The sequence below is a fragment of the Punica granatum genome, chromosome 4 (genome assembly GCF_007655135.1).
Source record: "Punica granatum isolate Tunisia-2019 chromosome 4, ASM765513v2, whole genome shotgun sequence".
Taxonomy (NCBI): Eukaryota; Viridiplantae; Streptophyta; class Magnoliopsida; order Myrtales; family Lythraceae; genus Punica; species Punica granatum.
In genome coordinates this window covers 7,564,630-7,592,371 of record NC_045130.1, presented here as the reverse complement: position 1 = coordinate 7,592,371, position 27,742 = coordinate 7,564,630, and the positions used below count along the sequence as shown (strand labels likewise).

Below are 27,742 nucleotides of genomic sequence, written 5' to 3'. Positions count from 1 at the left end.
TGACAGAAATAAGACAATTCCAAAGTCCTCCACGCAATCCACAAGGAAGAATGTTAATGACACGACCATATAACACTTGTCCATAAACAAGCAATGTCGACGACCACATCGACTTAATTCCCAAAAATTACGAAGAAAACCATCGCCAAAACTGTGGACAACCCCACCTCAGCATTATCAGTTAACACAAATTGGAAACAAGAACATGACTCAGCTGACAGAAACCGTTCTTCTTGGAAAAAAACTCAAACAGCCGTCTTCTGATCACATGGCAACCGCAACCTAACAATGTTCCTATTAAATCCAATCGAATCAAGAGGTATAATAGGAAGATAAATCTTCCTAATAATAAGAGGTATAAGTTCCCGAGGTCAAGAGTGGCGTGATGGGGCGTTCTTATCTGTGGGCGGTGACTAGTGTCTCGATGAACCTTATGCCGTCGAATCTCGGGGCAAACTTTTTCTCCAACGATGACGAGGTTGAGTTAACATTCACCTTTGATTGAGAAGACTGCACCTGAAGAGCCATAGCAGCGTAAGAACAATGGTGTATAACGACGAGATCAATCAGAAATAAAAATCAAAGCTTTTTGGATGAAACAATGACTGGCCTAGCATCAACTGATCTATAGGAAAAGCGAATTGTAAGGGGTTATCGACATACGAACACCGCAAAGATGAGCATTGCCTTCGCAATATCAAAGCTTTCTGTAAAATTAAAAATCGAAGCTTTTTGTATAAAACAAAACGTGGCCTAGCGTCATCTGATCTATCGAAAAACACAACGGTAAGGGGTTATCAACTTACAAACACCGCAAAGGGGAGCACTGCCTTCGCAATATCAAAGTACTACATCTGCTATGACTATGAGCCAGCAATCCATTCGAACTCTCGAAAAAATCCCAGAAATCAACGAGCTAATCACCCAATCAGAAACATTCTGCAAGCAATGAAGAAGCGAATGGACAGAACAGAAGAATCGGAGCTCTAATGTACCTGCTTCGAACAGGGATAAGAAGCACAGGCGGGATCTGCAGGGGAAGCGGAGGCGGAAGCGGAGGATGTGACAGCCGCCGCGGACGCGGTCAGCACCGACGCCAATAGCGTGCAGGAACCCTTCATCTCCGTCAACCTCAACATCGACATTGCGCTCGGAGCTCCGACGAACCTCGCCGGATCCCGACCACGAGCCCTGCAACCGCTATTCTCCGTCAAGCAATTTCAGCTCTTTTATTGCTCTTATTTAATTTGATTTCTTCTCGGAGAGGGAAGGATTACTATTTATATGTGCCTCTGCCTCAACTAACGGGATTTGATATTTAATTTCGAGTCCGTATTGAGAGCCGCGTGACTCACCTATGAGATGAGACTATCGGAAAAAATTATTTAGGCTCGGGGCCGGATCGGTTCTGCATAACATGGTTGATTGGAAATGTAATATAGTCAACCATTTATTTTTATTTTGTAGTTGATTATGCTATGCTGGACTTTTTCCTGGATCGGATGAGCTCCCGATTATCTGAGCGGCTGTAATTGAGTGATCGGCGCAAGTGGGCCCCGCTACCCTTCCTTTTATCCGCGTTGACGTTGAAGATGGGGGAACTGATAGGCTGAGAGAGAGTATGGACTATCTCCTAGCGTGGAGTAGAGTGTAGGTTATAAAAGTTTTCGGCCTTGATTTGAGGGAAAGGAACGTGCGGTGGGGAGATGCTGCTTGCGTTTTGCGTAAGCTCGATGCCGCTCGGTTCAGTCCACAATTCCGTCTTCAGGGGCTTTACTTTCTCGGCCTTGGGTTTGGTAGCGCAGTGTTAGAAGGTTTTAGGGCCGGTTTGATAATAGACTTAAATTTTAAAATTTAACTACATTCCCATTAAAATAAGTAAAAGATAAATAAATATATTGATAAAAAAATATTTATATATATTTAAGTGGGATTGTAATAATAGGGTTGAGGAAGAAGATAAAAAAAAATAATGATTGGTTGTTAAATTATAAAAAAATGTAATGAATAATAGTGAATAGTTAAAAAAATTTAGTATTAAAAAATTGAATTGAATTGTTGTTAAAGATAAAAAATTGAAAAAAAAGAAAAAATGTAATTATTGTGTTGTTGAATTAAAGAAAAAGTAAAGTGAAGTGGAGTGGAGTGGAGTGAAAAAAATTTACACTCCAAACCCAAAAGAACCCTTTATTTTTCGAAAGTAATAAGGGGCGCTCAAGAAAACATAAAATTATAAGATAAAACCATTAATTCATGTAAATTTCGATATTCTAATGTGGACATTCCGAAGAACATCGACATCGAGCGAAACATGAGGGGTCTTGAGCCACACTTGTGTGTAAGGAACTTTTCACAGAGTCGAGCAGAGAGATAGGACTAGAAACCTAGGCTGAAGGAGGTAATCAACCAATCCAGTAAAGCCAGAGAAGACACCAAACAGCCGACTATTCCGGCCACTATTATCACATACCTACAACAAGAGTGTAAAATTCCACTAGGTTTATGAGCGATTGGATCAATCTCCAACATACAAGTTCGAATTAGTAGGTAATGAAACCCAATATTTTATAAATTCATATTTTTCTATATTTTTTTCCGTGTAAAATTAACTCTCAATATTCGTTCTCACGTGGCAACGTGTGGCTTTAACATTTTAGCTACACTTGCCATGTGGACCTGAAAAACCCGTCCTCGAGAACTGACTACGAGTCGGACATTTACAAAGAGACAATGAAAGAGACTAACAAGCTTCACACTCGGGCCAATTGGGGAGCACTTTAGCTACCATTAACAAAGAGACAATTAAAGGGACCATAAGCTCCATACTCGGGCCAACACAAGGGCATTTTGGCTACCCTCGATAAAGAGACAATTAAAAAGGACTTAGCGGTATGAACCCACACGGGCACACGGAAACCGAACTCATTTTAATACCATATAAAATTTTACTATGCCTATAAACAATTAAGCCCATCTTCAACCAAAAAACTTAAACTGATAGGTTGTGTAACCCAATTTCTTATAAACCCATGAATTTCTATTTATTTTTTCATGTGGGGCAATCACTCTCAACACCCGCCCTCACATGACACCATGTGATCCTTCTCACCCTTTACATACATGTGCTACGTGAACATTTAGACGCCCAACCTCAACAACTTACTTGGAGTCGTGCTCTCCTCTCTTATGAATTCGGATCTTAACTGTCTCGAGATGAACTTCATCTTTCACACTCGAGCAAGGGGCTCAAACCAACTAGAGCCAGGCTTCCACTTCCGGTGAGGCATACGTTGGGCCACCTACTTAGGTCCAAACACCTTGCCCTTTTGTTTGTCACAATTGACCACACCCTCTGCAAGGTTGAATTATGGTGACGCATGAAAGTGGCATGGAAGTGGAAGTGGTCCAACCACAAGCCCCCCTTCCAAGTTCCTTCACATCGACCTCGAATCTCTCAAGGTAGGGCATAACTACCCCCCGCGAAGAGGAAAACAACTTGAAGCACGTAAGGATGACTATTATCAGACCTGCATATATATACACACACACACACACTCTCCATCTCCCTCTCAAATGAAGGATGGCTCTTCCATATCTTGTTGTTGCCTTGTACAACTGTAACACCCCTATTGCCTTCTTCTCCTTCACCTCCAAATCCTCATCCCTCCCTCGTCTACGGTCCACATCCCTCAAACTAGTAGCTCCCTCCTTACAACTGGGTTCCACTCCCTCCCTCTCTCCAGCCAGTCCGCGAGTCCTTCACCCTGCTGCCCACCTTGCATCTCCACCGCCCTCGTCAAGTACGCCGCACCAGCTTTCAACTTTGACTTCAACCATGATTGCAACCACCTTTAGGCTCTCCGGTCCCGCCTCTCCTCCGAACGCTTCCTCTGGGAAGATGCTCTGATGTTGGTTTGGAAATGCAGCCGGTCTAGAGCTCGATGAAGGCCGCGCTCTCTGCTATGGTGTTAGTGGCTAGGGGAAGAGGAAGAACAAGGGAAGAGGAAGAATGGGGGAGGATAAAAAGTTATTGGAGGGAATGGGCTCGCCAATGGGCTTGTTACACGTGAAAGATGACAGCCGGCTGGACTAAATTAATGGCCACGTAAGTATTTGACGGATGAGAACGAATGGAGGCTAACGACAAGCTAAATTAGGAAAAGATTTTAAACGTTGTGCTTTTTTAAGTTAATTTTAAATTATGTGTTAGATTACGAAATTTTTTAATAGTACATGCTTTATTCGGCAAGAAATCCAAAATTTATTTGTATAAATCGGTCGGATAATATATATATACTCTTTTCCTGCATCAAGAAACTGCTATTTTATTTATTTTAATTTTCCCTTCGAAATGAACTAAATTCCACGTCCGGTCCACATTCTTTCTTTCATTCCATTCAATTCCAAGGTGCCCAACAAAGACAAGGAAAGCTAATTTTGGAAATCAAACACATGAGGGATATATTCAAAACACTAACAAGAATAAATAAATTGTTGGAACTCTAATACAACGATGGATGCATGCATTGGAAACGGAAAGCGCCTCCCTATCCTCATTGATATCCATCATCGAGCTAGCTGGCTACCTAATTTTGCAGACAGACAAGGTGACAGGGGACGAAATTGGGATGTGAACGAGGAGAAGTCTAAGATGCTTCATGCGTCATTCCCTCATCCAATTAGTCTTCTCTCTTTCTCATCCGCAATGTCTTGATAGGTCGAAGACAACAGAGTTGATACCTGACACGCTTGGGACGACTATATTAGAAACCATATCTCATTTTCATTCTTTCCTTTAATCACGAATCTATATATAAATAATAAAAAAATTGTGAGTTCAAACTTTATGAATTCCAAAAAGTGTATTAAAAATTTAAAATGTACGTATTTTAACTAGATTATCTATTTATATTTCAGAGGAGCTTCTTATTAGGTTGGGTGGACTGAGTTTTGAAAATTTTAACAATCAGTTATGATTAATATAAATAGATAATTAGTGACAAAACGTATAATACTGCGTCATACAAACACAAATATCAATATTTTACTATAATATATAGAAGCATGGCAATGCTTGGTAAAAGTCAAGTCAAGTGGCTCGTAACGAAGATCAAGACGGCAGCTTGATCATTAGATGAAACCCAAAATTCATTTATATTAGGACTAAATTGCCCACCAAAGGTGGTAGTTTCAAGCTTACTGCAAAGTGATTTATGGTAACCTTAAGGCTACGTTTAGTTCGCAGGATTAGAATAGATAAGGAATAGAATAGACAGAGAATAGAATAGACAGGGAATAGAATAGAAAATATGATGAAATTTTTTTATTTGATTGGAGGGAATAACAAAACTGAGAATTATGATTTTGATGTTTGGTTGAGTTGAATAAGGAATAGAAAGAATATGAATAGGATAAAAAGACAGAAATGTCCTTCATATAAATATAATGAGTTTTATAAGATAAATAGATAACTTTAATGACAATTTTTATAATTAATAAAAAATAAAAATTTTAAAAAATGTAAAAGTAAATAATTTCTAAAAATTAAAAAATTAAATTAAATTACTAAAAATTGTGTTTATTAATAAAATTAATTATTTTAATAATGTAACAAGCATAATTATCTATTATTATAATTTAAAAAATAAACATTTTAAATAATTGAAAAGTAAATAATATTTACAACTTAATATTTTTAATTAATAAAAAAATATCAATTATTAAATAATTTGTGAAAATTAATTATTTTAATTAACTTACTGAAAATAGTTTTTCTTAATAAAAGTAAATATTTTAATAATTTAATAAGCATAATTATCTATTTTTATAATTAATAAAAAAATAAACATTTTAATGAACGATGGCACGTTTTGAAATTAATGAACAATGCTGAGGGCATTTTAGTCTTTTCAGCATCAATTCCGAATGCTCCTTAGCTAATCCGAATATTCACGTGAGGCTTCCTCAATCCGGACGAAAACCGGATTATTGGCCCATCCGGAATAGGTATTCCGCATTACCTGCGAACTAAACGTCGGATTGTGTATTCCGCGTGGAATACGTAATCCGTTCCTGATCAAATCCTGCGAACCAAACATGCCCTAAGGTTCCATATTCAAATCCCGTTTTATATGTATCAAAACATTTGCTAGAAGTGCATTATTTGCTTGAACTTAATGACACCGACTTCTATGAATTATATAAGGCATTTTAGTGGTGTTACCCTGACAGGAGCCAATGCTTGCACTAGTTATTCAATTCGTCTTATATTTTCGCGGTTGAACACGAAAGTTTGAACATTGCTTAGTGGGTCGCCACTACTGATGTCCACCATTTTATTTATAAAAAAAGGACTAAATTGAACCTTAAAAATTGTACAGGGACTCCTAGCAAATAAAACGTTATGCAAGGCCTAAATTGGTTTAATGGTGAAAGTATGGAAACCCCATAGAGCTATTTTCTGAAATGTGCAACTCAACTGGGCGGTCATGCGTCACGAGTCCCACTTGCACTCAATACATGCACCCTCTGTTGATGTAGTCACCAAAGGGTGTAGTTAGGTGGGAGCTATCATCATGGCACCATGTTCCCTCTTATCGCTATCTCACTCTCGTCAGGATAATCTGATGATTGTTGCTAAGGTAATCAAACATGGTATCGTGTCTTGATGGTTTCATAGGACTTTCTCGCAATATATAGTCACTCTAGTGCGGGTGGGTCTTGACTCTCATGCATGCCAAAGCTTTCCTCGACATCACCCCTTGAGCCTGCGTCTTGAGACTCATGGTTGTGTCGAAGGCATCAGAGGTGTGCACGGATATCGAATATATCCGGAATCGGTCGGAATCGGCCCGTTAGAGTAGGATAGAGATAGCTCGTATTGAAAATAGAGTTGAGTCCGGATATTAAAATACGAAATCGAAATTGATATCCGAATCCAGATAATAATTTCCACCATTATATATGTATATATAGCAATATTCAGATATTTTCATATTTAAAAAATAGTCACTAATTTTGAAAAAAATCTAAATTTATGTCGACATTCTGTTTTGCGTGATTACTAATCATGAATGAGATATTTTCGATTTTATTTAGCGTGACAAAAAAATTTACAAATTCCAATAAAATATCCAGAATCTGTGGTATAATACAGGTTTCGGTATATTCCAGTTTCAAAACTCAACATGTTAGGATCCGGTTTCAAAATCTTGAAACTTGCTCCTTATAGGGTAGGTCCAGGTATCGTTAAAGAAAAGGATACCCGAACCCGGATATCCCTATAGGGCTTCCTATTGATATTCGTCTCTCGGCTAAAATATGAGTATATGTCACTTGCTCTTCATCCCGGACAAGTAATTCATGCTAGTAACTGCTAGACGTGCCTTTCGGCTAAAATATGATATTCTCATTTGAACCCATCCTTTCTAACTGAATAAAATGCATCAGGTCGTCTCACACGTCAGAATATAATGAAATGCTTAAAAATTGGATCCACCGAAATATCTTTATATATATACTTTTACGTGACAACGGGTTAATTAGTCACATTCAAGTTAGGGAACTCCTGAGTGCCCGGCACTGCGCACATGATGAACACCCCTTTTTCTAATTCAACGCCGTCCAAATTGGATGGACCTCCGCAATCTCACGCAACCATAGATAAGACTAATAAATGATAAATAATAATAATAATAATAAAATACAACAAAAAATCTAGCCACAAATCTGTTATAAAATTATATGTGAACGAAAACCACCTAGGCGAAGGATTGCTAGTTGCTAGTTGCTAGTTATGAGGCCCAATTCATTTCCCTCTGTCATTGATTGTACAAAAGACTCCTAACTCTACCACAATATTAAAATAAAAAAGAAAATTGAATAAAAGGTTATAAATAATTTTTAAGGAAAATTACACCATATAACACAATATTTAACTATTTCATCATAAGTTTAATATTTTAATAAAATTTCACAAGATAGCACGGCGTTAACTTTCTATCAAAGAGCGATTTTCGGCTTTTCCGCGCACACATCATAAAATATGTTATTGCACTATATTCTTTTTATTGTATATCGGAATCTTTAAATTTTAATAATTTAGGGGACATCACAAGTTGGCAGTCAGAGGTCTCCCTTTCCGAGGCCGACAGCGTCAAAAGGCGGCTCTGCCTCCACTCTTGGCCCCACCACAAGCCGTCATTGGCCCCATATAAAGGAGGCCCCAAGGCATCTCCTTCCTCTTCATACGAATTCAGTCCACTCTCAGGCCCAGAATAGATATTCTGTATCAGCTCATCGTTCATAAAGAAAGAAGATACAAGACCTCTCTAGCTAGTTGAAGAGATGAATTCGATGTTCAGCTCCTTCGACGCGCTCAGCGCCGAGTTCTTCGGCCAAACAGTGAAGGCCAATTTCCCTTTGGCGATGCCAGCCCGAAGAACGAGCTGCAGGGGAAACTCCGATCAGCAGCAGAGCAAGGACGGAGGCTTCAACAACGGTGAAGTAGGTGCGGATGCTGAGATCTCGAACCACGATCGGCAGCAGAAAAAGGAGATGAGATTCGCACCGGAGCACGACGGTCTGTTCTGCTTCGAGACCATCGTTTCGTGATGACGGCACGGATAAAAGATATGGAAGCCTTCCAAGAAGGAGAGCTTATTATAAGGTCATATGGTGCTGTCTGACTCAATTAGAAGAGCTCGATAAATTCGTAGCATAACATATAGATCGATGTTTTGTAATGATACTATATGAATATATTATTGTTTAAGATGTTAATTCTTGGAATGATTAATGTGGTCTGTTTGTTTATCTAACACGAGAAAGTTGGAAGTTATCCGAGCATAGACACTACTCAATACATTTCTTTCCGTAATACAAGAGTTTACATTCATTGAAAGTACTTCATCCCCGGGCAGGTCGACGCCCAATTGGAGCTTAATCTCCGATAAGGGGTTGGTGAAGTCTGTCGATCTAAAACAAAAAGAATTAAATTAGAAAATTTGACCCAAAAGAAAAATTGAGAATGGGAGGAAGACCGGAAGGGGGTGGTGGGAGCCTCGCCAACGACCATTACTCCGATTGGGGGTGTGCCCCTGTCCCTTTTTAATCGAGATCCTAGGTCGCGGCTAATTTTGATAGAGGGAATGTGATTGCCAGCGAGGCGACCACTGCCCTTCCACCCAAGTTTATTTTATTTTTCATATTTTTGAAAATGATTGTTGTTAAAAATTAATTTTGGACAAAAATTGTGTTTTTTGATTGGAAAATGGATGTCCGGACTAAGTGGCAAAAGAGCAAAAAGATAAAGAGGAGAATGACAAGAAAGTAAATCTACGACGTGAAAGCGCGATGGATTGAAAATTAAAATGTCTTTTGATTTGAAATTAATAACACATCCCAAAAAAAAAACCTATGAAATTCAGTAAAAGTCTGTGATTCTTTGATGACAATTATCTTAAAAACATGCACACCGTATAATAATACATGATTTGATAATTTTATCAAATTTGATACAATTTTCTGTAGAAGAATATGATTTTGTTTTAACGTCAAATAAATAATTCGTTATTTTTTCATCTAAAATTAACGAAAATACTAATGTGGTATACTAACATGGTAATCCTTGCACACCCGACCTTACTTGTGAGACTCATGAGAGATGATCGTGTTGACGTGTTATGTCAGTATTTCTATCAATTGCGAGTGGCAAGGTCCGCCCAACCAGCTATTTGGGCCACCTACTTAGGTCCAAACACCTTGCCCTTTGTTTTTTACAATTGACCACGTCCTCTTTGCTCCTTAAATGGCTACGAGTGCATCTGAAAATTTCCTTCGTCGATACGACCTACAAATCCGAATGTCTCATTCATAAATGCGCAGTTTTCGATGTTACAACAGAAAAGGCAAGCTCACTAATGGCAACTACCAACTGCTGACAGTTACTACCACTGACATATCCTAAGCTCACATCGATCTATGGTGCTCAAATATACCACATATGAGGTACTGCATCAGAAAACCATCACTCGCTGCCGAAGCTAATCAGCAAACAGAATGGGTGCTTATCGTGCCCATAATATCATCGCCAAAGTACTCGAGTATACCAATAAAGTTGATCAGACAGTCCCCGGAATCCAGAACCGGTCTCTTTAGCATAGAATAAAATTTCAACCGTGACATATATATATATATATATATATATGTGTGTGTGTGTGTGTGGGGTTACTCCACCTATTGAGGAGACAAAAAATAAGGAGATAAAATTATATAATTATACTTGTAAAAAAAAAAAAAAGAGAGAAGAGGTTGAATCCACCAAGAAAGCAGGACGGTGTTGGGGTGATGAGTCAGACGACCTGCCTTTGCCTATCCATCCTTTGTTTTCTCCGCCGCAGATGGAAAACGCAAGGTGCACTTCGCACCATTCATGCATGTCGTCTGCTCCATGAGCCCGGCCTACCAAGCCTCTGGTAGCGGGTCCCACACGCGTCTCCTCTGGGCGCACATGCACCCGGGTGTACACAGAAAATCACCCAGTCCCTTGCACACACCACTTGCCCTCCTGCTATAATTCGGGCAGCTCAGCTCTACTGAGAAAAATAAATAGATGAAAAATAGAAAATGGAAACTTGATGAAATATATATATAAACAGCCAAAATCGATCCGGGCGGGCGTTCCGGTGCCTCCCCTTCTCGCTTTCTCCGCCCTTCCCTCCCCCCTCCTTTATAGTTCCCACCTCCTCCCCTACTCTTACCCTTCAATCTCTCTTCCCTTCTCCTCTGCCGCATTTCATCGAGCACGTCGAAAGCATTTCTTGAATCATGGCCACCGCCTTCTCTTCTTCCATCCATGCAATCCAGCACTCCCGGTGCGAGAACCCGTCGATTGCTTCCAAGAAGCCTTCCTCCGCCTTCCTCGGATCCACCCACAAGCTCCGGTTCGCCGCCCCCTCCAGATCTGCCTCCGTTTGCGCGGCTACCCGGCGGAGGTCCTCGTCCGTCTCGGCCGTCTCCGAGGTCATCAAGGAGAAGAAGCAGAAATCTGCCTCCTCGAGCTCTAATCTGGTACCTTTCTTAGTGCCCATTACTGCTCTTGTTTTCTTGGTTCTGTAAGCTGCCTTGGGAAATCCATGATTCGGCTGGGGAAGTGGAGAAAAACTCGAATGAGCTGATCCCGAAATGTGGGGGTGGGAATGAAATTTCCTGCATGGTTCATTTTCATGATGGGAATTGGTAAGGGAAGTGAACATAAACAAAATTCTTCTTTAGGATGATGAGAGGTCATGCTTGGTTAGTTTAATTTAATGTGCCGAATTATATTGTCAATCGTTAGATCAGCGATGCCTCGGTATTGAGACTATCAACTAAATGTACCGGCATGACGAGGCAATGATCGTAGAAGATGCATATCATTCGTGAGCAAATCAAATGCCCTGCAATCAACACAAGAGGGCTAACTTTCCTACTCCGCTTCAACATCCCTATATTGAAAGTAAACGAGCTTGAAAGAACCATAATTCGGATATGTTGATTAGGCAATCTTATTTTGCACGTTGCATTGCAGCTGATATTTGGATCAATAGCGTAGGTACTTTAAGCTGTTTAAATATGGAATCTTGGTCTTTCTCAGTAATGCTGGTGCTTGCTGCAGCTGATCACCAAAGAGGAAGGGCTAGAGCTCTATGAGGACATGGTTTTGGGTAGAGCGTTCGAAGACATGTGTGCCCAGATGTATTACAGGGGCAAAATGTTTGGTTTCGTCCACCTGTACAATGGCCAAGAAGCCGTATCGACAGGCTTCATCAAGCTGTTGAAGAAGGAAGATTCCGCCGTGAGTACTTACAGGGACCACGTGCACGCCCTCAGCAAGGGAGTCCCTGCTCGTGAGGTAATGAGCGAGCTTTTCGGAAAGACTACCGGCTGTTGCAGAGGCCAAGGTGGGTCCATGCACATGTTCTCCAAGGAACACAACTTGCTTGGTGGGTTTGCCTTCATTGGTGAAGGAATCCCTGTTGCTACTGGAGCTGCATTCTCCTCAAAGTACAGGAGGGAGGTTTTGGGTGAAGCTGACTGTGATCATGTGACCCTTGCCTTCTTCGGGGATGGGACATGCAATAACGGACAGTTCTATGAGTGCCTGAACCTGGCGGCCCTGTGGAAGCTGCCCATCATCTTTGTGGTGGAGAACAACTTGTGGGCCATTGGAATGTCCCACATGAGGGCAACATCCGATCCTCAAATATGGAAGAAGGGGCCTGCCTTTGGGATGCCTGGAGTACACGTTGACGGGATGGATGTGTTGAAGGTGAGGGAGGTTGCTAAAGAGGCAATTGAGAGAGCAAGGAGAGGGGAGGGCCCCACCTTGGTCGAATGTGAGACCTATAGATTCAGGGGACACTCGTTGGCTGACCCCGATGAGCTCCGTGACCCTGGTAAGTCCTGATTCTCTTTTGCATTGCATTGCGATATGCTTATGCTCAACTGACAGTTTGCTCAGTAGATGATGATCCATCTTTGACTATACGAAGACTCTTACTAGAGGATGATGATCCTTAGTTGAGACTATGATACTATATTTCATAGCTATAGATCTCGGTTTATTGTAGGTTCTAGGTTTTCGAAGTTGAAGTCATCTAGGAGACTAGTAGCCTTTGTAGGGAAGTTGACTGATAATTTTTGGATGCTCATTATCATAGGAAGGGGAACCATAGACTATTACAACAACATGATTTGACAATAATTTAGAATATGTTTGGATGGAGGGGTTTGTGAGAATTTGGAGGGGAACTACGTTCCCCTTTGGAAAAAAAAAATTTGGAAGGGGCAAGGAGAGGGAGAAAATCATCAGGAACTATGTACAGAGCGGTCTAATAATGAACGAAGTAAACTAATTTGCTCCAGCATGTTGTAGTGAAAGGTCAGAGAAAGGATTTGTTCTCTAATCACATGATTAACTCAACTTCCTCGTTTAAATAGAAAATCTCTATTCCTCCCCTTTCCACTCTTTTATTAGATTCCCTCTCCTTTCCCTTCCTTAGTAGGAATAATGTAAGTGACAGCTTACATAGATTACAGTTTTCAAATGCACTTTTTATTGGACTCTCATTCGTCATGAGTTCTTTACTTAAATCTCTTTCAACTTGGTAGACATGGCACATCGTATAGGTTGATTCTACATATACTAGTTGTTTTGTTGACGAGGGACTATGGAAGTTGAATAAATTAACCTATTCGATCACAATGATGATGTGACAAGTTACCTTTTTTAGTATTTTCTGTTAGTTGTATCCAAACTGACATGTTAGATTCAGCAGAAAACATTTCCCTTGCTTCTCTCTATTGACCTTTATTATAAAATTCTTTTCAGCCGAGAAGGCTCACTATGCTGCGAGGGACCCAATCACGGCCCTGAAGAAGTACATGATCGAGAACAACCTTGCTAAAGAGGCTGAGCTCAAGACGATTGAGAAGAAGATCGATGAGGTCGTGGAGGATGCGGTTGAGTTTGCCGACGAAAGCCCTCAGCCTCCCAGGAGCCAGCTCCTCGATAACGTGTTCGCCGACCCCAAGGGCTTCGGCATCGGCCCTGATGGACGGTACAGATGCGAGGACCCCAAGTTCACAGAAGGAACAGCCCACGTCTGAAAATCTTTCTGCTCACTGCCTGCTACTGGTTTTTGCTGCTATTTATTGGTGCTCTGTGGCGATTGTAACCCTTTTTGTTTTTGTGGTATCTCATGATGGATAAGTTGGAATTACTTTAGGCAAACAACCTAAAAATGATCTCTCATTGTCCTTATGCAATATTTACTCTCTTATCATCTCAGAATTTGTTTTGTATGGTTGTAATAGGTCTGAACAGTGTAGTCAAATATTTCATCCTAAAAGAGCTACTCATGTTTTTCATGCATTAGTTTGCTATTTTTTCCCTTGTCTTCTTTCTCCGGCTCTTGCATTAAGGTTTAAGGTGTCATACAAATTTTGGACAATATCTGATCGACTTCAGAAGTTCGAAATGGTTCCAAATTGGGGCATTTCTTTAATGCGATGGCACAAACATTGGACTGTCCACTTAGAAGGAAGAGAGGCACTTAAGACTGCTGAAGTACTGCTGCCGTGGTGCATGAAACTCATTCAGAGGTTGAGATCATTTGAAGCCCACACTGACACCACCACCTCCCACTAGTGTTGAGCTGAGAAGCTTTTTGGAAATGGAAACCGGAACATGCGCTTTCAAGCACAGGTCACAGATCTCCCTCTAATCCAATTGGCATGTTTAAGCAGTGATGCCATCTTCGGCTGTCGGGAATGGCAACGGTAATCACAGATTGCGCACAGCAGTGGCAACTGGCAGGTTGGGCAGGAGGTGTCATAATAAAGTTGTACGAGGTGCTGTGTTGACTCGGAAATATAGGGTGCGATTGTTCTTTCTGAAACTAAGGAATGCAAGTGAGCAATTTCTTGCTCCGTGAATCCGTAATTTCGTGGCACCTATGTAACATGTTCTGCTCACTTATACTTCGGTAACTATGATATCGAATTTGAATATACCGTTCACGTTACATACATGATACAACATTAGTGCTATATTGACCTTTCCAGTCACTAAGAAACCGGTACATGGCTCCCTCACAGAAGGGGAAGATCAAACAAAAATGAATACAGCCTCCATCCTTTGAAAGAGGTGCTACAATTAAGCTCTATCTTCGGATTCCCTCGTCGTGGAAAGGTTGCCGCCTTTTGGAGAAAACCTGAGAAGAAGCTCAATCTAATTATCTCCTACCAATCTGCCCGAACCTTCGGGCAGCCCCGAAGATAACTGCTCTCGACAACAATCCTCGATCAAGAGTGCAGGCAAGAACAATCGCTCCCCCAAAAACTATGAGCTTCGATACATTCTTCCCCAGCTGGTTCTTCTCCGAGGAGGAATCGCGGTCTTTATTAGCAATTTCAGACAACTCACTACTACTGCTGGAAGTGTTGTCCAAGGAACTGAGATAGTCTGCACTGACTTTGGTGTTGATCTGTGCCATAAAAGCGCAGCGGGAGATTGCAGCTTCCCTGGAGGCTCTCTCCTTCTGGTATGAGCGTAGCCCCGGCTCTATCTTCTTGACAGCCCCCCACATTCCTTGGCGGACCCCGAGCTTGGCGATTTCCCATGGGATGCCCATGTCTTCGTGATGGAACAGCAGTACTTCACAGGAGGTCAGTTGCCCATCTCCTCTCTTTGATTCAACTGCAAGTATTGCCCAAAAAGGGAATATCTCAGACATTCATTCACTTTTTCCTCAATTAGGCTAAGTTTGTGCATAATATCATATTAGCAGAAAAATAAGCAAACATAGACTGTACCTGCTCGGATACACCAGCTTGAATAGTATAGATCTACGCGTCTTGGTTTATTGCGCCTTGGCACAGTGGAGCAGGGCACTCCCTGAAAATTTGGAAACGGAACATTATTATATGAATGCGAAAATACTCCAAACATGAAACGAGGCTAATAATCTCCAAAACTATACGAATTTGAATAGCTCTCATGCAACAATTTTATTTTTTTTCAGAAAGTGCATTGATATAGGCCTTTTTTTAAAATTTTCCTGAAAGAAGAAAAATATTTTCACACTGCTAAGTAGTATGGCATGTTTAATCAGTTATACTAAGAAAAGGAGATTATTTAGGGGATCATGAAATCTGCTCGAAGCAACACAATTTCTGCTGAATGTTTCAATAGTAACATAGCATCCAGCGACCTTGTCACCACTAGGTCCCGTCATCTCCAAATTCAGCAAGTGCCTAACAGGTCATTCTGTTGGCTTGCCCATTGGATTATTCGCTTTCATATTCTAACCAGCACTGGGTAAGAAGGATCATTATAATAGAAAGGCTAATAACTTGGTGTTTTGCCCAAAACAGGAATCAATATGGATCTTGCCGTTCACAACAGATCAAACGAAGGCAACAGTGGAGTGGGAAAGATACCTTTGTCACGCAATAATATGCTCGTCCTGATTCCCAAATCCGACGCCCAATTATGTATTCCCTATCACTACAGAAGAATGGGAACTGCACAGAATGATTGCAAAGAATTAGCATGATGTTTAATCAGCAAATCGACACAAATGAAAGGGAAACTAAAAGATAAAGGATCCTCACCTTACGAACCCACTGCACCACCATAGTTCCAGTGGTCGGGCACTCCTCCAAAGTGGAAGCTGAAAGGAGCATGTTGTCCCACTTCAACCGAAAGTCATCATCCCAGAAGAAATCCCTCACGAGTTCAGGACTCGCATCCTCAAAAACAGTCCTGCTCCTGTATTGCGGAGGCCCAGTCTGGAAAACCATTTTAAGACACAATTACTCCTAAGCTAAATCCCGTAGTCGAAAAAATCGCGAAACTGAATTACGAGAGGTCTTAATAAATCTTTTATCAATTACTCAGTAAGAAAATGACAAAACGAGCTACCTCGGGATCTCTACGCCAAGCTTGGTAGCTCATAGTGGCTGTCGAGCGGTCCATCATCTGAATCCAAGCAGGCCCTCCATCTTTCACCTCCACAAGCCGGCATAAATGCTCCAAATCATCTGAGTTAACTAGACCAGTTTTTTCAGTTTCAGCCTTCACCATACTGCCATAGAAAGGTCATAAGCTTCAGTATCGAAACCATCCATCTCTAGCAGAGAGAATACCGAAAAGAGAATCTGGACATGGCTGGATATAAATTTGACGACCCCAAACATTCACACATGGACTAGTTCTTATTACAAGACGGAAATAAGTAACCAAAATTAGCGGAAACTGATACGGATTAAATCACGAAGGTCAAACGCGATTAGGACTGCAAAGCGTTCACCGGGAGCTAACATATACATTAAATTTACATGTATAGACAACGAACATTTACCTGCAGTTGGAAACAGCTGCGGAAGGTTCAGAGAAGATTTTTCTATCCGTAGCTCCTTCAGAGGAGACCAATCTCATTTGACTCAAGGTTTGACCAGAACCTTTAGTAGCAGAATCAGATTCCTCTCCTGAATTTGAAGAAGGGGACGAATCTTTCGAGCCACCAGAGACCGCTCCAGCAAGATTCGCCCACTGAGGCCTCCATACCCACCCGGTCAGAACTCCAAGAAACAGCGCAACCCAGATAGGAACCATCAGAACCACGAGTTCCGACACCACCGCTCCAAAGCTGGGCCCCTTCAAGATCTCAAGAACAATCGAAGCTAAACCCATCCCGGCTGGAACGCCCAAAACCCCACCGACCCAGATGGAAAAACCCAATACAAAAGCTGAACCAAGAGCCCTCGACCAAAAAAAAAAAAAAAAAACCGAACTTCTCAGCACTGGGATTTGGATTCCAAGAAAAAGGACGAAGAAGAAGAGGGAATACTGATATAGTTCTTATTATTGTTGTTGGTGACGGTGCTTAAGCTCGAGCTGGGTCAAGCAATTGGAGAGACTGTGTGTGTATATATATATATATATATGTGCGTGTATGGTTGTTGCCGGTGGAAGTTTCAGATGGGGGATATATGCGCAGAGGTGGAGGACGAGGGAAATGCAAATGGACGGAGGGAGAAATGCCTGGTCAAGAATTTGAGTGGGTGCGTGTGAAATGTGGGATAGAGATGCGGTGTGGGTCAAAGGAGGAAGGAGGAGGGTTCCCTTCCCCTCTCCTTCCCTTCCTTCTCTCTCATCCTTTCGTCCCTTGGCTTGGGATAATTTGAGCTGACAGATTGAGATTGAGATTGATCTTTTCATAATTAATTAAAAGTCCCGTACCAACGTGACCTGATTTGATGCTTGTTATTATAATAACAACAACGATCGAATCTTATGAATAAAAAAGATTTATATGGAAAGAATTTTATTATTTAATAAATAAATTTATTTTGACTGAATTAAATTAAAATTTCGAACATTAAAACTCAGATAAAAAAAAAAGTCGCGTTGTCATTCTAATCTTCTTTTATTTTTTTCAGTCAATTATTATAATTCTTTTTCTTGTATGCTGGAATTACGGTTTTTGGATGTTTTTCAGTTGATGGGGCGCCTTCTTTGGGTCGGTGGTGCTCTTCCCTCCCGCGATCTCTCGTTTATCACGTTCCCTGACATGACTTATTATTGCACCTTTTTTTCTGCTCATACATATATAAAAAGAAAGCAAAATGCGAGGTGGGCCGGTTAGATGATCTCCGAATACTCCGTTTATGAATAAAATTTTTTAAATTTTTAAAAATATTTTTTATTATAAATTTATTAACAAAATTTTTTGAAATAATATTCCATTTAAAAAATCGAAAATACTACAAAATCTCTTGGATACTACGGTTATATTCAATTGAATGGAATATGAACTTTATGAATAGACTTTCTATGTTTTTTTAATTTTTAAATTTTCTAAATTATTTTTGATAAAAAGTATATTTTAAAAGATACCTCATCATAAAAATTAATTTCTTGAATACGTCTATAACTAGACGTAAGCTTTTGAAGCTATTTATCTCTAAATGCAAGTGACTTGATTAAATTTATATTTATATTTATATTTTTCTCTCATTTTTATTGAAAATTTCCATTCTTTTATTTTCTCTATTTTTTTGCTTTTTTCATTCTTTTATTTTTCTCTCGAAATGTATTGCTACACATAGACACAAACTCTCATAAACTATGTTCTTCTACCACTAACCCTAAGGGGTTCGGTCTAGTGGTTAATGTGCACCAAGTTTGTACTGAGACCCGAGTTTGAATCCCCTTAGGGTTATTGGAGCGCATTTGACGTAATTACTCGCTTCGTGCACCGCTCGGGGTTCACGGAGCCGCGAGGATTAGTCGGGTGAAGCCCGAACACCAAGGGTTAGCAAAAAAAAAAAGTTCTTCTATCACTAAATGCGAAGATCGTTTATTTATTTTATTATTTTTGTTTTACTTTTAATTCTTCAACCAATTTTTCTTTTAAATTTTTAGTTATAAATGTTTTTTTAAAATTGATGGAATTATTTCGTGCAACGCACGGACTTCACAACTAGTATATATATATTGGTATGCGTCATTCAGTTTCAATATCCGAAAATAACCAATATGGATTGATATAAGTGATTCAGTACTTAATTTCTTTAAGTAAGATATCAGATTTGAGTCTTATAAATGGATAAAATTCACGTTGCGAAAGCTTTACTATTCAGTGGGTCGATCCGCTCAACTGAATTAGTCGGAATCTATTGGACTTCCGTATACCATGATGCACACAAAAAAAAAGGTATGAAATATCATTTCAGGATCGATCCAAATACTAATTCGAAATCGAATCGGATCAGTTCATTAATGAATAAAATTCTTTCAACATGAATTTTCTTTTCATTCACATGACTCGAGTATGAGCCACTCTTAAAAAAAAAAAAAAACTTCAAGGTGTGTGAACTTTCGATAGTTTTTCAATCGTGCTCCCGGACTGCTTGTTTGGAGTACTCTTTCCAATAAACCCCATGAAAAGGTCAATTTTCAGCACTTACTACCACTTTGACCTGTACTTGTGAAGCACAAGGCTTGTAAGACTTGTTAATCAGTGGTATTCGAGGTGCACACGTACATGATCTTGGGAGAAATAAATAGTGGACTGTGGTTTCTTGCGTGCTAAAATTTCTTATTCAAATTTCTATATTTAGGACGACATAAAACATATGTATCGATAATTGGCTGAACATAAACTAACTGGAACACTTATTTACTCCCCGTGAGCCTTGAGGAAAACATGAATCAGGCCAAGAAAAGACAATTCATGAAAATAAGGCAAGCAATAAGGACCGTGTGAATATGAACACGGACCGTGTGCTACGAGCATCTTCAAAATAACCTCATGCACATTTTCTCATTTGGCATCTTCCCATTTTGAGGGCATACAGACACATAATGAAAATTAAGTACCTTAAAATTTATAAGACAATACACCAATATAAGTTGATTCAAACAGCTCGACTTATTTCTCTTAAAAAAGATGTTGAATTTTCGAATTTTGTTAATTGAAAAAATTTACTCTTGAAAAAACTTTACGTCTAAATTGGCTGATTCGACTCAAATTGAATTAGTTTTGTAATAATTGAATATTTTCGGATACTAGACCGTAACTGAGAAAAAAAAATTATATGGCAACATGAGAGGATGCTACTCCCATTTGGCACGCGTAAATGATGTGGCAGTGTCACTATCCTCGAATGACATCGTCAGAGCAGTGAATGAAAAATATTTTTCTGGACTGTACACACACGGCTGCAGCATGTCTACGCATTATTATCTGTATGTGATATTGTTATGTCTATATCATATATACGTTTTAGCAAAAATATAATAATGCTTCTGTTTTATTTAGAAACTGAAGTCTCTTACGAATTGAATTTATATATTCGACTAGGAATTCAAGTGTAATTACATATATACACTGTTCGTTGAATATCGAAGGATAATGTGTCTATAGCTAGACGATGACATCGACTTAGCAGGAGAGGAATCAAAGGGATCAACCAATGCCATCAATTTAGAAATTTCGCATGTCTTAGATTTTTTGTGCGACTTTGATGCTTGTAATGAAACAAACATGTTTTGAAAATGCAATATCAGCAGCAAATTTCGGTATGAGAGGTCAACTTCTGTTCCGTACTTCTCAATCTCATGTATTTCATAAAGTTTGTTTTTTTTTTCTCCCTTTTTGATGAATAATTCATTAAGTTAGGTTAGGTATATATGTTTGAAATTCTTGAAACGACCAACTCTTCTTAGCCGAATATTATTACCAAATTCTGACTTAAACTTAATGAATAGAAATTGACCATTTAAAAGATTCAGAGAGCCTTTAATTAGACCGATTATTAATTATATGCGACCGAGAATTTGTCGATTGTCAATTCTTTACCTAATCTATAGTTCAATTCTCCCCCCTCTTGTTCCTAGTAATTATTTCCCGCTTTTTCTTTTGTTGAATTTGTTCCTCAGAGGAAAAGAGAGCCGGTAGAATTTTATAATATATATATAACCATCTGTATATCCTTGATTTTAGGGTCAAATACTTTATCATCAACCATCAACAATTTATAATTTTTTTACCTCAATATACTTTTTTAGTATAGAACATGAATTTGATTTTCTCAGTGATCGCTGTAAAGTGTAAAGTAACTACTAATTATCAAAATTTTGTAAATATTTTTTTGGGTAAAAAGTTCTGTAAATATTGGTCCTTAATTAATAAATCATTAAGAGATCACATGAGACGGACGGATATGGATGTTATTCGACAAGGATAGTGTTTGATATGACCATGCAACAACAATGTTAATCGTTATGATGAGAACTTCTAGTGATATATCACAACCACATTAAGCTCTTCGACCTGCAAGTGTATATCTTAATTTGTTTAAATTTATCGAAGATTTCGTATTAGTTCATTTATCTTCTTTTTTTCTACACTAATTTGTGAGTCTGCATAGCATATTTTTTTCTTTTGGTCATTATTTAAAAGTTTTTGACTAGGAATCTCTTTTGAAATTAATTATTGATTGTTAGGTCGAAAATCACTAGACATCATTAATATATATATTTATTTAAATTGCGTGTTATTGTGTGTCCGACTTTCAGGCGGCAGCCCTTCTTCACCGGTCGAGGCCGGTTTCAGTGTTCTTCCTCGGAAACTCCTAATGATAAGAATTTTCAATCAGTTGTAATTGGCTAAAGTTAATTAGATAATATAACATAGTAAGATAATGCAATATTAACATTTTGATTCAGACTTTTCCCTTGTGCCCTATAAATTGAAGCCTCAAGTTGTCCGCTGGATTCGTCTAAGATCAATTGATGCGTACGTTTGAGCTAGCTCTTGCTCCTTTTTGGATACTTTGTCGGACCGAACTATAAAGGAGAGGCTCAAACGATCAAGCATGTTTCAGCACCTACCTGGAGCCTGATGAGGTCATAGGTTCTAATAACAATCACGCTACTCTGTGTTATTTTACTCTCTCTCTCTCGATCGACTTATTGTGATCTGGTGTCTCAGTACTGATACTAATTCTTGCTACATTTCTCTTATGTTAGACCGAAACTGTTCATTCCAAGTCCACAGACTGCAAATAACTACTCAGGTGACCCTCTGGAAATGGCACTCATCTTTCCTCTTCTTCTAAATCCCAAGCCTTCGTTGGCTTCCGAAGAAAAATTTACAACACTTATCCATGATAAATTGATTGATCCCCTAATAGTGATGATACACATTCGTATTTCCTTTTCTCTAAGATCCAATGATAATTTACACCGAGGCCCACATCGGACCAACTAGAGAAAGCAAAAAAAAAAGAAAAAAGAAAAAAGGAAAGTGCTGAACTGCTATTCCCAATAGAAAACGAGAACCGACCATCATATATATCCTGACTTCACTAGCCAGCCAGCTGAAACTCACATACTTAAAAATATCTTGCATGTTTTCTTCATGCTAGCTCCTTATGTTTTTTATGTCACATCATTTTTATAGCCTTTTGTCCTTTATCGGCGGGAGTGTTTGAGTGCATTTTTGACTTTATAAAAAAGGTGCGGAGTTACGTCGTGAAAAAGTTCACCGTCAGCTTCAACGGACCGTAATCGTCTACTTAACATCAGTTGGATCGCTTCAATAAAGAGAGAAAATGAGAGAGAATGGGATGAGCCAACGGCTTGGATCGTCCTAAATAAATATAAAGTGAGAGAGAGAAGTAGGCAATCCAATGTTTACGGATGCGGGAGCCTATTGCCTTGATAGGAATGGAAGGGAATGGAAACCTCGAACTTAGCTATCAACCGGACGTGTGGCTCTAAGAGAAATTAAAGTCCATTTGATACGTTAGAATAGAATGAAAATGAATGCGATAGATCTTTGTCTAGTGAATATAATCACATTGAGAGAAAAATAGTGATCTTTCAATTGAACTAGAAAATATAATGAATTAAATTTAATTATATGAACTTATTTTTTATAATATCATTCTATATATCATATATTTAGATATACAATTAAAAAGGTAATGATAATAAATTTTAATCTATCGCGTTGAAAAGAAATTTTCCTTCCAATGAAATGTTCTTTTTAATCCATATGAGTGTTTCCATATAAAAAATGGAATAAAAATGTAGATTTTCATTCCATTTCCACGTATCAAACGGAACATAAGTAAATCCCTATGTTCCTCAATCATTCTTATTTCAACCATGAAAAATGGATGTAAATAAGATAAATGATGAATAGAACAAAAGTGCGCCTTTTGGTTGAAGTTGTATCGATCTTATATAGTTTGAAAAATGACAAATAGTAGAGATTTCAGTGGTAAGGTATGATATATATGTAACTTTCAATATGTAGGAGGGCTCATAGAGCATGATGGCTTGCTCATGTTTATGAGATCTTGGATTAATATCTAATAAGATACCGAGAGATATAATTTCCATGAACACCCTAGGCTTGATATGGATGACCTAGCTAGGATTTTAGAGCAATCTTAGAGAAGAACTAGCTCGGATTTAATTTCACATGACCAGTATACCAAAAATAAGATATATGAATATTAATAATTTCACCGATCGATTAAACAATGCGTACTCTAATATTTATCATAAAAATACAAAATTAAGGTTTCCCCAGTCCCCCTTTTCCCCCCGTTCGTGAAGGGTGAGAAGGACCGCACTTGGTAGACGACAGAACAATATGCATGCCCCTTCAACCTTTTTGGGACCCAACAGTCACTTCAACTGAGTCTTCCACTTTTTGTTTCAAACATACTTAAAATGAGCATTAACCAATTCAATATCAAACTCAGGCTCAGTGTAACTTCATTTCATATTTTGATTATGTAAAAAATGTTCGTAAAAAAATTATGCCTATCAGATGAATTGTTCTGTTATACAATTTGGGATCTCCGTCCAGTTTCTTCTTAGCGTGAGATATAGTCGTAAATAAAGGAGAGGAGGGTTGGCTCGTAAGCTCCAATTCAAGAACAATCAAGGATAATTTTCAGCCCAATCTTCAAGATCGCAGCGCCAGTCTCTGCAAGAGCTATCCCTAGATCATTCCTCTAATCGAACATATACATATAGACGCACACATATATGAAAGAATAATCGAATTAAAACGCAGCGGAATCGTGGTAACGATAAATAAAATTTTTCATCATATAAATATCGTATCTTGAACTGAAATTGCATTACAGGTGTGGTATACCCTTTTATTCGAATTAAACAGCGCAACTCAATAATTATTTGTACAAGAATTATCCGAATATACCTATCGAGAACGTATCCGATTAAAGCTGACCAAACGTGCGGCCTCTAGCCTCGTCCACACTGGCTGTTATTAACCAAGTTGCGCTTCTCCTCGGCGTTTGCTATCCACTCGGGTCACCCACTTGAACGGATTGAGCAGCACGATCAAGGAATGCGCGTACGGGATGGAATTGGCAACACGAGTTGACCAAAATGGACCAACGTGATCTCAAATTTGCCGTGAGGTAGAATGGCAGTAGGCTGCTGTGTTTATAGCCGTATGCCTCTTCCTCTCACTATCTCTAGTTTTACGTTTCAGTCAAAATGACCTGATCGGGTTATTGCAAGAATATAATATGTATTTATGCTTTGCTTAATTAATCCTTAAGGACCAACATGCCAATAATTAATTAACTTTACATTAATATCATCTGCATGCAAATCCTCATATTCTCATATAAGTCTAAAACATCCTTACGGTCATCTCGTGACTACTATACCAAAAGAGAGACACTTGTGCCCGAATTCTTTTTTCACTAATGAAACTTTTCATATAAGGAAACTTTCTATCACGTATGATTATTCCTTATAATGATCCATCACCTGATCAATCTAACTTCATGATGTGCTAGCAACCCTGCAAACTAATTGCAAGTCTGATTCGATAATTGATTTCTAATTAATTACCTTAATTAGAATCAATCGGTTCTTGGTTTAAATGAACCATATTGTATGTGACTAGTTAGATTCATCACTAAATGGCGATGAAATCATAATATCAAACTCTTTCAATACTACCACAAACTCTTTTCCGTAACCAAAAGCTTGATTTCCAAAATACCCTTGGCTCCCATCGATCGTGAGCGATACCTAGCAGCATATCATAATAATCCAAATAGTGACGAATGTGCTAATTGACATTCTGATAAACCTGTGGCCATATATGTTATACACTTGAGTCCCTTCATTGCGGATCCCGATCTAGTCAAGGTCATGATAAATGTGAAACCCTATAACTAACCATATGAAATCTATAAGCTTCCACTCATAGTTCACTAGGACTTAAATTAGAAATCCCTTTCTATTTTAAGTCTAACTACCTTGGCAAAAGGATTTCCTTATTAAGAATAAAACTCAAATCCATAGGACCTTTCCCTGTTTACTTAGGTCAATGAATCCTTACTCGAATGATCACTTACCTCCATACATAATTAACTAGGACCATTGTTTGCCGAATACCCATGTTTACCACAAATATATAAGTAGGAGTAAATCCTAACTACCTATGTATGAGATAATCATGTCATCTCAAATCTATGGACTATATGCATTAATATGGTCTCGATAATATTTATTGACAACAGTAAAGTATCATGTGAATATTATTCATACGTCGCGTTTGATTCATTTATCTCCATAAGTATCTACATATCTGTCTCAATATCTAATATCAAATAGTATGAGACTTACTACTCCATTTTGATTAGTATCTATATATTAATTATAGATACAGATAGAGGTAATAGTTTAGCTGGAATAATAGCCGAGATTCCAATGACCACGAACAATTTAAAGAACTTTTGCCAGATAATTCCGTCACTCATATTCTCAACTGTTTAAAAATAAAGTATATGCTGAGTATCTTAAGAGCTTATTCTAATAAACATAAACAATTCATGAATAATAGAATAAATTTTATTGCCATAAATAGGAATTATCCAATTACAAATATTGGCTTTATGGCATATAACTAACAATATACTGAGAAAAGAAATAGCTTTGATATTTTAAAAAAAAAAAAAGCTTTCACGATAGGATGACAAACTATACTGGAGTAACCACATTGAAGCTCTGCAAAATCAATGGGCATTATTACCAAATTAAAAAAGAAAAAAAGATCAGTTGGCATTTATTGGGAACTTTTTTCATCTAATCGAGGGGAACATAAAGTCCAGAAAAACTGACTGAGAAAGAGGACGTTATATAGTGGCCCAACTTCCCGTGGTTCGACCCAAGCTTCGTCCAACATAAATGGGCCAGCACTTCCCTTGCGCCCATTTAACCAATCTAAAAATTTGGGCCCAAAAGTTTTTTTTAAGTAATTAATTGATTATTAAGGGTCAATGTTATGTTCAAGCGGCGTGATAGCTGGTTAGTTTGAAAACAGGTAGCTGGGCTCCTCCAAATCTATTGGTGGTGGACCACTGAAAGATTTTATCTTCAAATCAACGATCAAGCAAACTCAAGTAAAACAATTATTATTATGCAATAATTGATTGATTGGTCGACAATGTAGGCGCCACATACATTCAATATTCGAATACAAATATTTATAAGAAAAATCATACTTTGACAATAGACTCGAATTACAGAATTTAATGACGTTCCTTCTCCTTCTCCACCCGATCCATTTTTCCACGAGACTTTATATAAAAAAAAATAATGAGTAAATTCACACAGAAAAAAAATCTGACGAAATTCAAGTACTAAAAGTAATTTTTCAGTTACAACACGAAGCATTCGAAAAAGGTAGGATATTAAAATAGAGCACATTGTATTGACCATTGATTCCGTGGCTCGAATTCTCACCTAAGACTTGAAGACTTGACAGACGATTAAGAGGATAGATTGAAACGAGTAACAGGATAGACTGAAACTACGAACAATCTACCATAGTACCGGACAATCTACCATAGCACTGTGGATAGTCAACTGCAATTAGATGCAAGAAGAAGACAAAAACCACATGTAGGCACATGAAGTCATACACAAGGCTGCGCAATCCTAAGCAAGATCTTGCAAGGGAGGTTGTGGCCTAATACAATGAAAAAAAATTCTAATAATTAATAAAAGAGTATGTATAGTTTCATTGAATATCGAATATCGATCATGAAACCTCTTGGCTACCAAGCGAGGCGTGCGTTAGTGTGCTGCACCCTTTTGATGGCAAACTGCAATTTTCATTCTACTAATCTGCATCCTCCTTCTACCAAATATACAGCACATCATTGATTTTCACCTCTAAGTTTAGACATTGTTCTCCACTTGCGCTGATGCCGTACAGCCATTTGAAAATATGACACAAGGCTGCTACATAATAATCTTGATGGCACCGTAGAGGCTTAACTGCGAATAAAATATGTTTGTGATTGTTGCTTTCTCAATTTCAAACTCGTTAAATAGTGCCCATTGACATCACAATCGGTGAACAAGACAAGACCAATCACATTTGATTTATTATTATTATTATAAATTTCATTCGTTCCCACTGGCCAGTTGTTAAGTATTGGTGCCTGCATATCGACCGTTCTCGTCCTTCCAAAAATCAGCCGTTGCAAAAAGGATTAGACAGACACTGATAAGGACGTCGGAGCAGAAACCACATCACCATCGTTACAATTCGATATCTTATCAAGAACAAGTTGCCATCTGCACAAACAGGCATCCCAAGAAATATAGTTTTTCCAT

General features: G+C 38.6%; 3 protein-coding genes across 3 annotated transcripts; 1 reads left to right on the top strand and 2 right to left on the bottom strand.

Annotated features, from left to right (window-relative positions):
• LOC116202397 lies at window positions 1-1,418 on the bottom strand. The gene is made up of 2 exons (XM_031533943.1): window positions 996-1,418; window positions 1-516 (listed from the first exon to the last, which is right to left on the bottom strand). Exons 1-2 carry the CDS (start codon window positions 1,143-1,145, stop codon window positions 397-399), a joined length of 270 nt encoding a protein of 89 aa, XP_031389803.1. The 5' UTR covers window positions 1,146-1,418; the 3' UTR covers window positions 1-396.
• A 9,190-nt stretch (window positions 1,419-10,608) lies between these two features.
• Window positions 10,609-13,926, top strand: LOC116203454 (pyruvate dehydrogenase E1 component subunit alpha-3, chloroplastic). Its single transcript, XM_031535185.1, has 3 exons — window positions 10,609-11,070; window positions 11,657-12,437; window positions 13,373-13,926. Exons 1-3 carry the CDS (start codon window positions 10,828-10,830, stop codon window positions 13,648-13,650), a joined length of 1,302 nt encoding a protein of 433 aa, XP_031391045.1. The 5' UTR covers window positions 10,609-10,827; the 3' UTR covers window positions 13,651-13,926.
• Window positions 13,927-14,511: 585 nt separating this feature from the next.
• On the bottom strand, window positions 14,512-17,698 carry LOC116203453. The gene is made up of 6 exons (XM_031535184.1): window positions 16,908-17,698; window positions 16,469-16,631; window positions 16,159-16,335; window positions 15,985-16,068; window positions 15,358-15,439; window positions 14,512-15,241 (listed from the first exon to the last, which is right to left on the bottom strand). The coding sequence occupies exons 1-6, from the start codon at window positions 17,237-17,239 to the stop codon at window positions 14,778-14,780; spliced, it is 1,302 nt and encodes a 433-aa protein (XP_031391044.1). The 5' UTR covers window positions 17,240-17,698; the 3' UTR covers window positions 14,512-14,777.
• Between the last annotated feature and the right edge of the window lie 10,044 nt (window positions 17,699-27,742).

Bases quoted from the DNA above. Each gene is read 5' to 3' on its own strand.
- LOC116202397 (XM_031533943.1), bottom strand. From the start codon at position 1,145: ATGTCGATGTTGAGGTTGACGGAGATGAAGGGTTCCTGCACGCTATTG. The intron at 517-995 runs GTACATTAGAGC...ATGGCTCTTCAG, and splicing joins CTTATCCCTGTTCGAAGCAG to GTGCAGTCTTCTCAATCAAA.
- LOC116203454 (XM_031535185.1), top strand. From the start codon at position 10,828: ATGGCCACCGCCTTCTCTTCTTCCATCCATGCAATCCAGCACTCCCGG. The intron at 11,071-11,656 runs GTACCTTTCTTA...TGCTTGCTGCAG, and splicing joins CCTCCTCGAGCTCTAATCTG to CTGATCACCAAAGAGGAAGG. The intron at 12,438-13,372 runs GTAAGTCCTGAT...AATTCTTTTCAG, and splicing joins CGATGAGCTCCGTGACCCTG to CCGAGAAGGCTCACTATGCT.
- LOC116203453 (XM_031535184.1), bottom strand. From the start codon at position 17,239: ATGGGTTTAGCTTCGATTGTTCTTGAGATCTTGAAGGGGCCCAGCTTT. The intron at 16,632-16,907 runs GTAAATGTTCGT...TTTCTATGGCAG, and splicing joins GCAGCTGTTTCCAACTGCAG to TATGGTGAAGGCTGAAACTG. The intron at 15,440-15,984 runs GTATCTTTCCCA...CCAAATTTTCAG, and splicing joins CATATTATTGCGTGACAAAG to GGAGTGCCCTGCTCCACTGT.